This window comes from Lineus longissimus, chromosome 5, assembly GCF_910592395.1.
Source record: "Lineus longissimus chromosome 5, tnLinLong1.2, whole genome shotgun sequence".
Classification (NCBI taxonomy): Eukaryota; Metazoa; Nemertea; class Pilidiophora; order Heteronemertea; family Lineidae; genus Lineus; species Lineus longissimus.
In genome coordinates this window covers 2,836,891-2,852,151 of record NC_088312.1, presented here as the reverse complement: position 1 = coordinate 2,852,151, position 15,261 = coordinate 2,836,891, and the positions used below count along the sequence as shown (strand labels likewise).

At 42.5% G+C, this 15,261-nt stretch overlaps 1 protein-coding gene across 1 annotated transcript; it reads right to left on the bottom strand.

Annotated features, from left to right (window-relative positions):
- Nucleotides 1-766: 766 nt before the first annotated feature.
- On the bottom strand, nucleotides 767-12,789 carry LOC135488338 (E3 ubiquitin-protein ligase SHPRH-like). The gene is made up of 23 exons (XM_064772911.1): nucleotides 12,735-12,789; nucleotides 11,336-12,341; nucleotides 10,888-11,071; nucleotides 10,384-10,500; nucleotides 10,098-10,290; nucleotides 8,137-9,786; nucleotides 7,586-7,820; nucleotides 7,148-7,351; nucleotides 6,627-6,898; nucleotides 6,411-6,476; nucleotides 6,082-6,164; nucleotides 5,425-5,551; nucleotides 4,744-5,028; nucleotides 4,366-4,502; nucleotides 4,011-4,184; nucleotides 3,702-3,770; nucleotides 3,331-3,458; nucleotides 3,007-3,221; nucleotides 2,650-2,823; nucleotides 2,351-2,548; nucleotides 2,088-2,180; nucleotides 1,583-1,848; nucleotides 767-1,418 (listed from the first exon to the last, which is right to left on the bottom strand). Exons 2-23 carry the CDS (start codon nucleotides 12,315-12,317, stop codon nucleotides 1,028-1,030), a joined length of 6,243 nt encoding a protein of 2,080 aa, XP_064628981.1. The 5' UTR covers nucleotides 12,318-12,341; nucleotides 12,735-12,789; the 3' UTR covers nucleotides 767-1,027.
- Nucleotides 12,790-15,261: the final 2,472 nt, after the last annotated feature.

Genomic DNA, 15,261 nt, shown 5'->3' with positions numbered 1-15,261 from the left:
GCGAGACCATAGAATTCTGTAGTAAACATTCCCTTAAGGACAAAAAAGGGAACATTCAGTGTCCTGTTTTAAGGCAATACGTGTGTCCGAGGTGTCATGCGACAGGGGACAAGGCACATACCGTGTCTTACTGTAAAATGAAAGGTCAGTCTGGATTGGCCACAAGGAAAGTTCGCAAGACGATGAGAAGTTCGCTAGGCAGCGTAGGGGTGAGAATTTTGTTGACAAAATGTGCATTGCTGTAAATCACTTCTTATCTCAAAATTGAGACGCTCAGTTGTCTCATTTCTGATTTCATCATGAAGCTACTTTGAAGCAACTTTTATGATAATCCGTTGTTTGAATTTTGGGAAACAACAGTAGAGTTCTAGAGTTCAACTGATAGCAAATTGGAGTTGGCCTTGAGATCTATATAGTAACCATATCTAAGTCACTTTATTGTTCACCTTTTACTATTAATGTTTATCATACTGATTACTGGTTTTTACATTTCATCAGGTCTGGTATATTAAAGAAGCCCAGATGTGATTTGTCTCCGATTTTAGACATGAAGATTGGGACTGTACCACTTTTCATCACTATCGCCAAAAGTCAAGACATTTCCAAGCAGATTTTAGGTCGCATGACCACTAGGCCATTCCCGCCAAAATTAGCACTGGTCCACGGAGGCCGCCATTTACATCATGCTTTCTGGATACAATAACATTTATTGGGTCTAAAATAAAACATTAAAAAGACGAGAAAAGATGGGACTTTAATTCTTGATTGTTATTTATTGCACATCGATATTGAATCATATCAGGAATGATCATGTTTCATCAAAAAGATCAATGCCAAGGTTTCCAGGTAAAATCATTATTACATGTATTACGTTTATCATTTTCATCACTATCATGTTTTACATAGCACTGCAAGGCTCAGAGGAGGAAGCGCATTGCAGAATAGTTCAGCCTGTTCCAACTGACTTTGACACTGTCAATCAAATCAATAAAGCTGTGCAAAGTCTCGAAAGTCATGCCAACACAGCTCAAATAGTCACGTGCTCACCAACCCACGGAATTGTGTCAATGGCCTGTTCGTCAATGCGATCCAATTCTGTTGGTTGTTCCCTTTCAAAAACCAAATTTGCTTGAATTTCTTCTGCAGGGCCTGGTGATTGTTCCTCATCATCAGGCAAAGAATGATTGCTAGATTCGCCACTAGGCTCAGGTCTGCTAATCCTAGCAGCACCGTCACTACCCTCTCTTTCCTCGTCTCGCTCGATGCCCCTCCTTGAGAACAGGGACCACAAGTCCCCAATGGTCAGATTACTTTCCTCATCGTTGTTACTATCGATCGGCAACTGGATGGATTTCAACATACTATGCATTTTCTCTTCAATCGTAGCCTTTACAATGAAGCGGTGGACGAACGTTGGTCTGAAAAATCAGATGGGAAAACATTGAAGGAGAATAAAGGTATAACTGCAGTGGAGCCCAAAAAAATTGTTTTTCTAAGCTTTTATTTTTATAGATGTCACTTGTGCCGGATAACCTGGGGTCCAAGTAGTGAGCAAATTATTGGATTTCAAATTTAAACTTACTTTGTTTGTCCAATCCTGTGAATCCTGCCAATAGCTTGGAGTTCCTGAGCTTGATTTAGGACAGGTTCTACAAGGAGTATATGAGTGGCCTCGATCAAGTTGAGACCATTCGCCCCAGAGTGGACGGGCAGCAAGAGAACAGACACATCGTCGTCACTACGAAAACTGTGCAGGTTTGCCTGGAATTTGTTCTGAGCATGAAGGGACTTGAAACCAATGTTGTTCTGGCGTAGGCCTTCGGCGATGACGTTCAGAACCTCTTGCCACTAGAAGAAATTTGAAGATGTTTTATAGTAAACTTAACAAGAAATCGAAGTGTTTTCATAAATTTTGGTGACAAATACCTTTAAAGTAACCTTTAAATGGCGATGACAGAAGAATTTGATTTTCACAAAGTTAGACATTTTGCACTACCAGCAATAATTCTCTAGGCCTACTAAGTTACTATGCCATGTGTAGGTCGGGTGACAACTGAGGCAGCTTTCTCTCACAAAATTTAACTTACTGTAGAGAACACAAGGGCCTTTGCTCCAGGGTCATTGAGTTGAATCTGTTTGAGACATCGAACTACAGCGGTCACTTTTGTGGAATGGTCTCCCTGAAGAAAAATGAGAAAAACTGATAATAGGAATAAAGTAGGCAAAACAGATGTTAGTTTTGTTCAAATTTTCTGAAAAACTTGTGATTGAAGTAATCTTCTTCCTGCCCAAATCTCTGTGCAGGTTGCAATAAGAAGACCATGTCATAGATACATTTCAAAACCCTCACCTTGACTTGAAAGCACTCCTCTCCCTCCTCTGTATTAGAAGTCTTCTTCAAACTCACATAGGATATCTCACTGTGGAGGGAAATGTTACGACATATAGCACATTTCAGGGACTTTCGTCGCAAGCCAGAGCTGTAGTCGTTGAGCATGATGTGGATGCAGTCCATGCAGAAGAAGTGCCCACAGCGCATCACACTCCACTGAAAGGGGAAGATAAACATGGTTTCATTTAGGAAATAATGTTAATGAAACAGGGAAATGACCAAGTTTCTGGTGAAAAATCAAACACACCGTAACTCACCTCATCTCCCAGCTCTTTCTGACAGATTGGACATGCTTCAGGATTGGAGCCACCCTCCAAATGATCATGGGCCTTCTCCAAGTTCCTCAAGTAGATCAGCTGGCCAAGCTTCTTCCTCAGTTCACTCTCTGCAATCGCCTTGTCAGCACTGAGCTTGCTCTTGGTTAGGTCAACCTGAAAATGAAGGGTAAGTCTTGTAAACCCTTTCATTGTGAATGGCATACTGGTCTGATCCCCTTAAGGTCATCACGTTTGAAGAGCTGGGCTCACTGCACTCAGAAAGAGCAGAAGACAGACCATAACAAAGTCCAGCAGACCACTGAAACTCAAACGACAAATCTTTTCAATCCAACTGACCTCAACTGGGTGCAGCACATTTGGCTGCGGAGGATTAGATCGTTCCTCTCCCGGCAGTCTCAAGCGGTATCGAGTCGTGGCCATATTAAGCTCGTCAATAGCAGAGATCCGCTCACGAAGGTATAACCACTTGTTTCTAAGACATTTGAATTCCTTCTTCAACGCATCGAAGACTTTTATGTGGATGCTACCATATTCTGAAAGGCTGGCATCAGCTAAAAGAGAAAACAATAAGATTGTCAGGAGTTTGGGACAAAGAAAAACTTGGTGATATGATAAACTCAAAAAGATGGGATATATGCATGTGCATGTTGTATATCTTACCAGCAATATGTCTTGAGAACGACGCCAGAATCTTGATGGCCTTCTCCAACTCGCTGTCAGCCCAGGTCCCCTGGCGCTTGGTGGTCACGCTGTACTTGCCATCTTCCTGAACATTGGCACATACTTGCCTGAGAAAATAAGCAAAAAATGTTGAATATTCTCCATCAACCATCAGGACTAAGGTTTGGGGTAGTGGTCTAAAGTTATAAGGGCTATGCCTATTGCATAGTTATCGAATGCAATGCCCAATGCTCATAGACAGTGATACAAGGGTGTATTGCTCTTGTAGCAGTATAAACAAAGTTGGCAGTATCAGCTAGTTTAATCACAAACTGCCACATCTGCTCTTTCTGTCAAACCAGGATACTTACTGTTCCTTGAACAAGAACAACTTTGACTCGTAGACTGAGAATAGTTCATCTGCCTTGCAGAAACAGCACCTATAAGAAATTGTATGTGAACAAATGAGAAAATTTAGAACCGCGCACTGGTTGCACATGAAAAAATTAGGGTAAACTGACTTCAAGCATTGTACTGATAACAACACATTGCTGAGCAGAGAGATTTGCGCAGAGATAGCAAGTAGCCTTCCGAGATCTTATGGACCAAGCACCTGATTTCCAAACAGACGATTATGATGATGATGAAGATGATGATTATGATAATTGATAAAGACTTACGTCTTCCTGACTTCCCTTGCAGGCCTGAGGCAGCAGATGACAGCTTCCTCGACATTGTTAGGGGTCGGCTCCTCATCCAAATCTGTCAGAGAAACAGTCAGGTTGTCATGGGCTTCCTCCAGTTGCTCCAACAGGATGTTCAACACATATTCCATTCCATTAACATTGCGAAATCTGAAAATAAAAATGTTGCCAGATGATTCTCTTAGCTTTGGCTGAAATTTTATCTCATCTTCTAATATTCAAAAGCATGCACTGAAATCTTGTAGGTACATTTTCTATGAAGCCAATATTTTATAGATAAAACAAGGGAGCTGGAATGCGTCACCTGCAGTGTGTGTGAAGATGAACTTACTTATATGCTAGGCTGCCCCTGCCAAGGCTGCTGGTGTTCTGGAGCTCTGATCGGACTCTGTCCACAAGAACGTCATCAAGGTCGGCAGCAAGGGCATACTGGATGACATCAGCCCACCAGTTCACACCACCTTCAAGCTGAAAATATGTCACAACCAAATCAAATTCTAGTTCTGGTTCAACACTTTTAAGCAGCCACTTTAAACGTATTCAATCAAAAAGTTGGTCTACATCTTGCCACCATCTATCTTCACAAGGTGTTATAGATACTTTTTACGGAAGAAACTTTTTTCCCCTGAACTTGCCGGGCTACCATTACTACAGGCAATGAAAGGTTAACACACCTTTTCTGAGAGCGGGAAGGGAAAAGAAAACCAACCTCGGCCGACACTTCCCGTATGTCCTTTTGGACTGACTCCAGGGCTTCATGAGCCACCACAACACTAGCCACAGCCTTCGCAAGATATTCTTCCTTGATCTCTTTACACTGTTGCTTGAGGTGGTCATCTCTCAGCGTCCTTCCAACGTCCGCGACTCCGAGTGAAAGGATTTCATCCAAGTTGTGTAAGGTATGGAGTTGTTGGATCTTATCTGTTCTGATTTTGTTTTCATCTTCAACGACGGCTCTAAGGACATCACGGTAGACTTCTACGGCCTCTACATACTGTAATCAAAGCCATGATCAATGGGGCAGGAGACTTTTAATCAATCCATGTAGATGGCATGTACATGGTACATCAACTGCTTATGTTGGGTCAACTACATAGCTAGAACCACAGCGATTTTTTGGAGACCTATTTAAACCAATTCACTACTGGACGTTTTCGCATGCGGTACTGCATCATTTTGCGACAATGACATAGCGCTGTGCATTACAGCCTACATCGTAGTGCACTGCATCCTAGCAGGCTATTCTTGCATACGAAAGGACGGACCGGACAGAAATAGAGTGTGTTAAAGTGAAGAGGCTAAGCACGGTATGGAAAGGGGCTGTTCAAACATGACCCAGAGCCTGAACACACAGAGAATCTGCATCTATATACATGTATACGTTAACTACCTCCTCCTCGATTATGTGAATAGCAGCCATCCCATTCATGGCAGCTACCATCTGCCTGTGGCTCTCTTCACATTCAGTCTTGGATTTCTTGGTGAGCTGAGTGAGGATCTCCTCCATTGTCATCGTGCTGGAACAAATAAACAAATTATTCTTCAAACTGGAGAATTTGCTCAAGGAATTCAATAGCATTCCACGAAGTTACTATTTATAGCTCACAAGGTCATTTGCATAAGATATTGATGACGTTTTAGTCACGTGACAGTCGGACATCGCCACTTATTTCTACGCATTTGAGCTTATTTCATAGTCAATTATCTTTGACCCTGCATTGTTTTTAGCATGAATGATACCATAGAGTCAGAGAGAGGAATATTCAGAACAATTATGTAGTATTTTCAACACTCGGACATGTGCCAGATTGAATCTAACTGCCCTAGTTAGAAAGCCTGAATCCATTACGAAACCGCATGTTTGTCCGACATTGCCTGTAATTCAGCGATGGGGAAATAGAGGGCAGCAGCTGCAGTGACGTCATCGTCGCGGAATGCTATTAAGGGCACCGATGTCCAATATCAGCACATACAACCTGGACGAATCCAGGGTTACAAAGAATGGCAGGTGCCTGGTGCTTCACAGTGATTTTTACAGTACACTCACGTTTTGTTGACATTGAGGAAAGCTCCCCTAACAGCTTGTGGATGGCAGCAGGCTTGGCGTAGACTGACAAGGGGGTGAAGAAGCTGAAGAGAAAACATGAGATTAGAATGAAACTGAAACTGAAACATATTACATGCGGAACTGCCCTTCATACTTGCCAAAATATGCTTATTTTTTATCTGATTTCGAAAGTTCAGGTTCTACAGAGAGCAGAGGCATCAATCATTCGACTTCAGCCGTCAAAATTTAAGGTTTTTCGGAGAGAAAAAACGGAAATTCTCCAACACTTGGAAATGTCTCGGCCCTGAATGGCTACAGAGGAAACTCACCCAATGCAGAGTGTGCCTGTCCAGAGAACTCAACTTTTTACGATTATCACTCCATTTCATCAGCATCTGTAAAAATTGCAAGTTGAGAAATAAAAATAATATCAAAATGGGGCCAAACACGAAAAAGAATGAGAAATCAACAAGTAAGGTGAGGTTCTCAAAGCATGTCTGATGGATCTGCATCCAGTGTAATGATAATAAGTGAAAAATCCTTACATTCGTTGCTTGCTTGTAATGGTGTTCGTACTGTTGACGATAGAAATGTTCTTCGATAGGCGAGAACTTCAGCCAGTGTATCTTCTCCGATTGGGTAGGGAGGCCAAGCTGTTCGATAACATCGACCTTGGACGTCCTCCACAAGACTTTAGCGATTGCTTGATGCATGGGCTCCTTCTGACCATAGCAGTAGGGGTTGTAGAGTAGTGTATCCCACCAGTGTTTCACCCAGTATGGGTCAACACCAAGGAAAAGTAGCAGGCCATACAAGTCTGAAAATATTCGAAAAGGTTAGGTCCTGATATAACTAAGAAATCAAAGGTATCAGATGGCACTCTTGGCCTCTTAATTCTTAATCATGACCAAAGATACTCAGAACTCCACACTACTCCATTTTATGAGTTTACTTCAGGTTTCTGACATGTTAAATTTTCTTTTTCAAGTTTCATGTACTGTTGATAACAAAACCTACCTCCTCAACATAGCTTCTCATAAGGAATTGCACATTGCATCACACTCACCAGCCAAATCATGATGTATAGGTGTCCCAGTAACACACCACTTATTAACAGCACTTAGCCGCAATGCCATCTCTGCTGTTCTGGTTGTAGTACTCTCGACCATCTGAGCCTCGTCTAAACAGATGCGCCACCATTTGACAGCAACGATCGGGCTCGGGATTGCCATGAATCTCTTCGGATGGCGTAACCGCCTCCCTTTCTCACCTGAAATTTGTCATTTTCGTTTAAATGGCCATAGGCAGGCATTGATTTCATTTATCAAGTTTTTCACAAAGTAAAGTGACTTTTTGCTCCACTTTCTTACAAGAATTTACCAGCTTAAAACTGCAAACAGAGGCAGAGAGCAGATGCACTTCGAAGAAAAAGATACAAAATGGAAAGAAAAACCCACTTTGCTGTACTCCTCCATTCTGCAATATAAGAATGTGTCTCACTTACTATTGCTGTGAGGCAAGTCAACATAATTGATCTCCTTGCTAAGTGTCTCGTATGTTGTGATAACAATATCATGATTGGCCAGGGTCTGCGGCTGAATAAATCGGTGCTTGTAGACACCGCCATAGACAAAGACTTTTAACTTCTCCTCATTTATGTGTTTGTGGATTTCTTCGACCCACTGGTGGCAGATGGCATTCGGGGAAATGATGAGGGTTGCTCCTGATGGGACAGGTGGCTGAAATAAGGTAATCAGTGTCATTTATACAATATAATTGCTCAGGTGGCTTTAAGGGCAGACTAAGCACAACCGAGTGTTTTAGCTAGAAATCTGAAAAGGCACAGCAGAACAGGATACAGCTAAAAACAATAGGGCCTGGCTCTGCTTAAAAAGGAAATGTATTTGCCACATGTGCTACTGGTACTTGTGAAAAAACGACAGGGAATGCGGTCCTGAAAGCATATCTTATGGTTGTCTTCGGCCTACACGGTAAATATAAAACAACACCATCAATGCATGGATCAGAATTCTGCTCAGTTACATTCATACTTACAGATATCACATGGCAATGTGGGCACTTGTAATCTCCACGAGTAGGATCCTCCACATCATATCCCACACATACTGCATGTTGCCAGAGTCCACACCTGTTGCACTGTACCCGTAATTTTGTATCAAAGTCTGTTGCCTTTTGACCACACACACACTCAAAGAATTCCTTCTGTTCTGCCTTTTGAGAGAAGCCTTTCTTCGGAGATGGTAACTCGTCGACTGGAGCAAAGTATTCAAACCTTGTTGCCTTGAGCACTCCTTTTTTGGTCCCGCCAGGTAGTTTCCTTTTACCCTTCCTACCATTCACAACGTCTGCCACCAAACCAGTAGAGACACCTTTTTGCAATTCTGAACTTATCACAGATTTATGAGATTCAGTCTTCAAACCATCACAGTCTTTGTCCAATCCCTCAGTGATAGATTCGTCATTGTTACCTGTGGTAGCCACAAGAACATGCGGCATTGACTTTGATCTAACTTTCTTCTTTCTCCGTTTCCGACCACCCTGATTATTTCCCACACACATTTCCCCAGCACAAAGACTAGAATTTAAACCCTGTACACCCTGAACTGATTCTGCTTGAGCACTCTCACACTTCTCACTCTGACTTGGAATAGTCTGACCACTCGACTCTGAAGACATATTACTACCCTGTTTCTGATCCGGAGCACCTGATTCCAGCACTGTCAATTTGGATGCATTCTGTTTGATCGCTGACGAGCCCATACCATGAACACATGATGATCCAGATGAATCCATAGCAACAGAATTAGATGGAATATCATAAACGCTACTGACAAATCCATTGCTAGAGTCTAGAGATTGAGCATCATTCAAGGTATTATCAAAAGCGATGTCCACCTTTTCACACACTCCTAACTTTTTAGGTCTTTCAAGTACAACCTGCTTCCTTTTGAGCCAAAAGTCCCAACGACTAGATTCATTCATTCCATCTTCAAAGACGCCAAGATTGTACTCGGTCATTGAGTCACCCAAAGGTATCGTGTCATCATCGCCAGATTTACCTTTTGGTTTGTCTGATCCGTCTCCCAAATCATCTTTTATCGGTTTTTCTATTTGTGGAGATTGTGTCTTCATTCCTTTATCTGATGACACAATACCACAACTAGAGCATTCACCTGAGGTAGAAAAGTTATCTTTGGGATCCTGGGCAGAGGAGCTAGCAGAAACTCCATCGTGACTCTTCATCACACTAGCACTTTGTTTCAGAATACTCGTTCCACCGATACTTCCAAAGTCTGTAGTTGGTCCCAACTGTATAACTAAGGGTGAAGGAACACTAGTACTTTTATTGCCGTCGTCTATTGCATCTATATCAACCTGCACAATATCTTCACTCAGCTTTCTGTTGACCGTTGTCTGTTTTGTTGTAACTTCAACATCGCCACTTACAAGACTAGAATCCTTGAACAAGCCTACATCATAGCCAGAAGCAGGCAGGTTTTTCTCCTTCACCTCTTTTGTCAAAAAGGATCCATCCCCTGGTAGAAGAGAACTCGTAGGGGTGACATCATTATTCATCAATGGGACTGGTATTGGTGTCATCTCCGGACGCGTCGTTTGTGGCACATCGCAAGTATCGACATCCAAAGGATCTCTGGCCTTGGCATCTTCAGCCTTTGGTGCGACCTGGAGAAAAGTGAAACTCTTTAACTAGCCTGCAGAACATCGTAGCCACTTACACTTCCATATTTTATGATTAAAGAAAGCATAGGGTTTTTAAGAGCTTCAAAGCACTGCTACAACTACAGTTCAGAGTTTTTGATAGTACAATGTATGAAGCTGCTGAATGGCTTTCTCTTGTACAAACAAATGGTACCCCTCCCATTCTCTGCACTCTTCAGTACTCTTAGCCTTTATAAATCAAGCTTTTTAACTTAATGTTGCAGATTGAAAGATCTACAGCCAACACGATTCCAAATCGAAATGAATATTCATACCTCTTTTTTCGGCAATATCACTCGATCCTTGACCCACGTTTTGACAGCACAAGGTGACCCAGGTTCGTTGAGGTCTTTTCTTGGATTAAGTAACATACAGGCTAACACCTCCACGGTCTTTCCGAGGCCCATCTCATCAGCAAGGAGACCACCAGGGGGATTCATAATAGACTTTGGCTTTTCCTTAAGAAAGCTGGAAGGAAATGATAATATTAGTGTAGGTACATGCTGACGCAACTGGCATCTCTTGTTCATCAGTAACGTTGTCATGGTTTACAATACTTACATTCCACCACTCTTGTTGTAATAAAGATGCTGTCCATCCCTCATGGTCACCTCTTCATACAGCTGGTGAACCACAGCTTCCTTCTTCTCATCCTCAACCTTTTCCTCATCATTATACCTGCATCACAAAATATCTTATACTGAATACCAAATAAAACATGTGAAGGACTGAAGCCTGGTGGGAACGATGCTGGACACGCTGGATGGATGTTGTACCTTGCACTGCAGAAAGTGCTGGAGTCACAAGAGAGGTCCTACATGTAACATAGATGGCTCAGGACTGCAATGCCTGGAGGGATGTCGTGGCTCAGTTGACATACATGTCGACTCAAAACATCAAATTGCAAGCATGAATGAGTGAGTGGAGGACAGACACTGCATATGAAGAGCCGAAGAGAGCTATTCCAATGTATGATCATGTCTTTTTGGGACAACCTGGCAGCAGGTGTTATCATTCGGCCACATAGAGTAACATTGTAAAGTTTTGACCTACAATCTGGCGCACCTCTCATTCTGCAGCATCCACAGGACACCTTGTTTCTGATAAGGACGAAGCACTGGTTTTAAAGTAGGATGCTGAACATCAAGGCGGAGTTCAGGAGGGGTCTTCTCATGGATCTCTTTGATGTTTCTGAAGAAGTCTTTGATGTCGTGCTTTCGACTGAATCGTTTGCCCGTGAAGTCAGTAACTGAAAAGAAAAATATCATTTTCCAGGAGTTTTGGAATATTCAACATGCTTAGTCAATACACCACTAACAGCTGTTTCTCCTACAGATTATACGAGAGACTCGAATTGATTGCTGCTTGAATAAAGTGCCACAGGGTACCATTCCAGATCCAGTCTTCATCAATAACAATGCTACATAAACATATGCAGCATAATAGAAGATAAAATTTATGAGTTTCACAAAGTTTTTCAGCAACCAAACTGTGAAATGGAATAATGACATACCTGGTGGTTCAAGACCATGGAAGTAGGACATGAGGGCTTGCACAAGCTTGTAAGTGTCCTGTACAGCTCGGCTCCTGCTAGGTGGTTCACTTGGATGCTGCACTGAAGACACACCAGCCTCTTGCAAGTAGATGGTAACCTCGACCTCACCAGACTTGTCCAAATTACCATCGCAAACAAATCGAAAATGTTTCTGATTTGGGGTACTGTGTACAATCTCTAGGATTTCGTATGGCAGTTGTGTGTCAGCAAGGTAATATAGGACTTTCCTCTGGCACTTCGGTGGCACTCTGTTCAGAAAAGGATTTTTCTTTTTCCAAACAAACCCAGTGTTCTCCTGATCCTGTTGAGCGCTTAATTCATAATAAAGAATGTTACAGCCAGGGATCTCACTTCCATACATCCAGAACTTCTCAACATCGGGGACACTAATGCACTGACCAATTCTCGACTCCACACCATTTGGCTGCAACAGAGAAATCTTGAAGCTACCAACTTTGCACTGCCAATTACTACTATTTGATGAATGAACCTCCAGCATGGCATGGCAACTCTTTAAGGCCTGCTTCAAATGTTCATCATCCTCATACACCAAGTAGTTTTCATAAACTTTCTTTGGTTCCAGTACTAGTGTCAATGACACTGGGTCTTGACTGTCTTCATCCATGTTGGTCGTAGTTTTGGTGTCTTCCACATGTGCCAAAGGTGTTTTTTCTGTAACTTGCTTTGAACGAACAGGAACAGCTGCTGCATTTATACTGGTAGCTGAAGGAGCCACAGAGCTATAACCATTACTGCTGTTTGGTACAAGCAGACTATCCCATCCGCGGACAGTTCTGTCATTTTGTAGCTCAAATATCAATGATGGGTCCTCATCTTCAATGATCTGAAGACTTCTGTCACCATCTCCCATGTTCCATGTCAGGCGATTCCGTTTCTCTTCATCCACCTTTTTAGGTGGGGCCTTCTTTCTCTTCGACATGTTTTGACTGTTGAACGGCTGCAGCTGGAAAATAACAATCAGTTTAAATACATGTAATATAGACTATAGAGGCAGGTTTTCAGTTCACATTGGTTCCTGTGTATCCAAAAACCTCTGTCACACCATAGGCCCCTTAATGCTAATTAGCGGGATTAGCTATAAGCTAATCCCATTGTTTAATGTTTAGCCCGATAATCCCGCTAATTAGCATTTCAGGGGCCTATGGTGGTCACACAGTGGGACCGAGTGGAGATTGTGCGAAATTGCCTAACTCAGAAAATGTGAAAGCGCCAACTGGGAAGGCAATCAATTATCAATCAAATTCAAAGGACTTATGAACATTTCTCACTCAACTTTTTTGGGACACCCTGGCAAGTTCAGTTGAACAAACCAACGAAGCCGATGTCAGCCACTTACTTCTGTTTTATCCTAGAAGTGTTTATTTAGAAGCACGACAATGAAATCTGAACAATCAATAATGATCAAATTCATAATAAATAGCCAATACCTAGTAATATTTATATGTTTTGATGGTAGGGGACCTAGTTGACTTTAAGATTTTAATTTGAACATGAGATACGTATAGCGATTGCACTCCTTCCGACGCGGCCGATAAGCTGACATCCAACGACGGAACCCTAGCGGCAAATTGAAGAACTAAAACCAATATTGTGTACTGTGGTCCTTTAAAGCGTCTCGGAAGGACTTATTGAGGGGGGGGGGGGGGGGGGTTAAAATGCTCCAGCATGATGCCTGAGCAGAAATCCCACTATACAAGCAGCCAAACAGCAACTTCGGGGACCAGAGTTGGGCCTGGAAGAATAAACTTTGGAGACGACAGTACAGCGTAACAACCAACCTCTTCCATTCCAGATGGTTATCTGGTCAGGTTTGGAAGACATTGACACTTCAAAGGGTCCTTTATCTGTACACGACAACATTACACTTGCGTTCTACATGGGTGATACAAGACTGATTTGATTGTACCATGGTAATCATCTCACAAGGACGGACAAAGGAAGAACCAACCTCTGCCAGCTGGTTATCTGATCTCATGACTGGTAGTACCCAATATATACCCGAGACGACAACTCTTTAAGCACAACTTGAGTACTACTTGGGACCACAGTCATCTTAGAAGACTGGTGAATCTCGCATGCAGAACGTGCCACCAAAAAGACATCAATATCTACATAAAATACTTTTTTGATCAATCTGTACACAGTGTAATTTTGGAAAGAAGCCCTCGAATTCGTCGTCAGTCCTCGTTTGCTTTTGGATCGCATCGTCACAAAGTCCTTCTCGAAGTATCTGATGACCGTCTCCGCTGTTTGTGTGTCGAGGCTGCACTCTGTTAAAGACTTGTTATCAGCTGTTGCTATGGCACTGATGCATCGAGAAGGACTGCTCAGTCTGGCAAGAGTGAATTAAGTGTTTAATGGACAACTCTACAAAGACGCCACAGGCAAGGAGACGTGTCTCTTATGGACCCCCCCCCCCCATCATGCTATCAAAGTTGGCAATAGTATTCTGTTTCGAATGTTTGCAGGTTTCGAAACTGAGCGCCCTATACGAACGACGAACTACATGGTACGAGTGTCTGTCGAGTCATCAAGTCCTCTATCTGCTAATTGATTTACGCGACACTGAACTATCTTTTATACGTGGTTGTAGGAGGAATTGGGGAAATGATATAAACAAAATCGTTGATAAAAATATGCATTTACATCGTCCTTTGGCTTACGGAACCTGCCTTATGCATTTCCACAGCTCGGCAAACGTACAAGTATGTATGCTAAAGCCAAGCCCACATTTTGACAATGCCTGTCATATTTCTAACAATGCCTCTCATATTGATCCATTGACAGAACAAAAGACCTCTGAGCAGGTAACTGCTCGCCGGCCTGGCTCAAGGGGGAGAGAAGTATATGTGCATGCCCGGATGCTGTGACGTAAAATGTATTGTCTTTGGTCATGATCGGTCGCGGTTGATTTGAACGCCAGTCGGTTGGTGTGTGAGCTGCGGAGAACATCGCGGGAACACTTTCTCCGATTTCAAACGTAAAAATGCTTTCAAATTTTCCGAAACAAATCCATACGGCTGCAGCAGAAGGTAAGGCACAGTTTCTATTCCTGATAAAGGTATGAATTGGTTTCAAAGGGTTTTTATCATAGAAATAAAGTCATACTATCAAGACGGGATGAACTGCGCATTTTGAAACTTCAAGTCAGAAATGTGTGAATTATGTATATCACTGTACTTCATGTACATGTTCAACGGCAATTTTAATTGCTATCCCTAATCAAATACCATTTGCTCAAAGAAACTAAAGGCGCACGTCCAAGTCATGTTAAATCTGCGTGATGCCATCACTTCGGTTCTATCCTGTGATGTGGAAATCTCCATTGAACTCATGAAGGTCTGTCTAATTATGTAAGATGAGGTGAACAAAACAGTTTCAACAACTATTCATTTGGCGGCCACTATCCCGACTGTGGTGTAGCACCCGACTATAACTGGCATGAAAAGGGGATACGCTGGTTATGGATGTCAGATCGTGGTTCCCTGACCTTTGCAAACAATTTCACTGGACGTAACCCACGCGGCGACACCAAGGACCGCTGGCTGATCTATTGATATGTTCGTATAGGGTGTCAAAGTCGGAGAGAAGAAGAGCCACTCGTCTCTTGTAGGGGGTCCATTTGGAAGTGTTTGCATTTGTTAGCCGATAAACACAAGATTTCAATCCTTCAGTCTTGGGTTTGGCGGAGAGAATTAATCTTACATAAGTCCCAGAACAATATCATATGTCTTTATGGCAATATTTATTACTGGGACCCAGTACAGTGACGTTCTATCCAATATTCTTTGAGGCTGTTGGTGAGGCTTCTTGTCTAAACAGTACCATTCTGCCCCCTCTAAGGCATACATTGGTAACTAATG

What these genes read in the sequence shown, in the direction of transcription:
- LOC135488338 (XM_064772911.1), bottom strand. Translation starts at nt 12,317, where the DNA reads ATGTCGAAGAGAAAGAAGGCCCCACCTAAAAAGGTGGATGAAGAGAAA. An exon ending in GTTCTCAAGACATATTGCTG is followed by an intron (nt 3,222 to 3,330) that starts GTAAGATATACA and finishes TTTCTCTTTTAG; the next exon opens with CTGATGCCAGCCTTTCAGAA. An exon ending in AGAAAGAGCTGGGAGATGAG is followed by an intron (nt 2,549 to 2,649) that starts GTGAGTTACGGT and finishes TTCCCCTTTCAG; the next exon opens with TGGAGTGTGATGCGCTGTGG.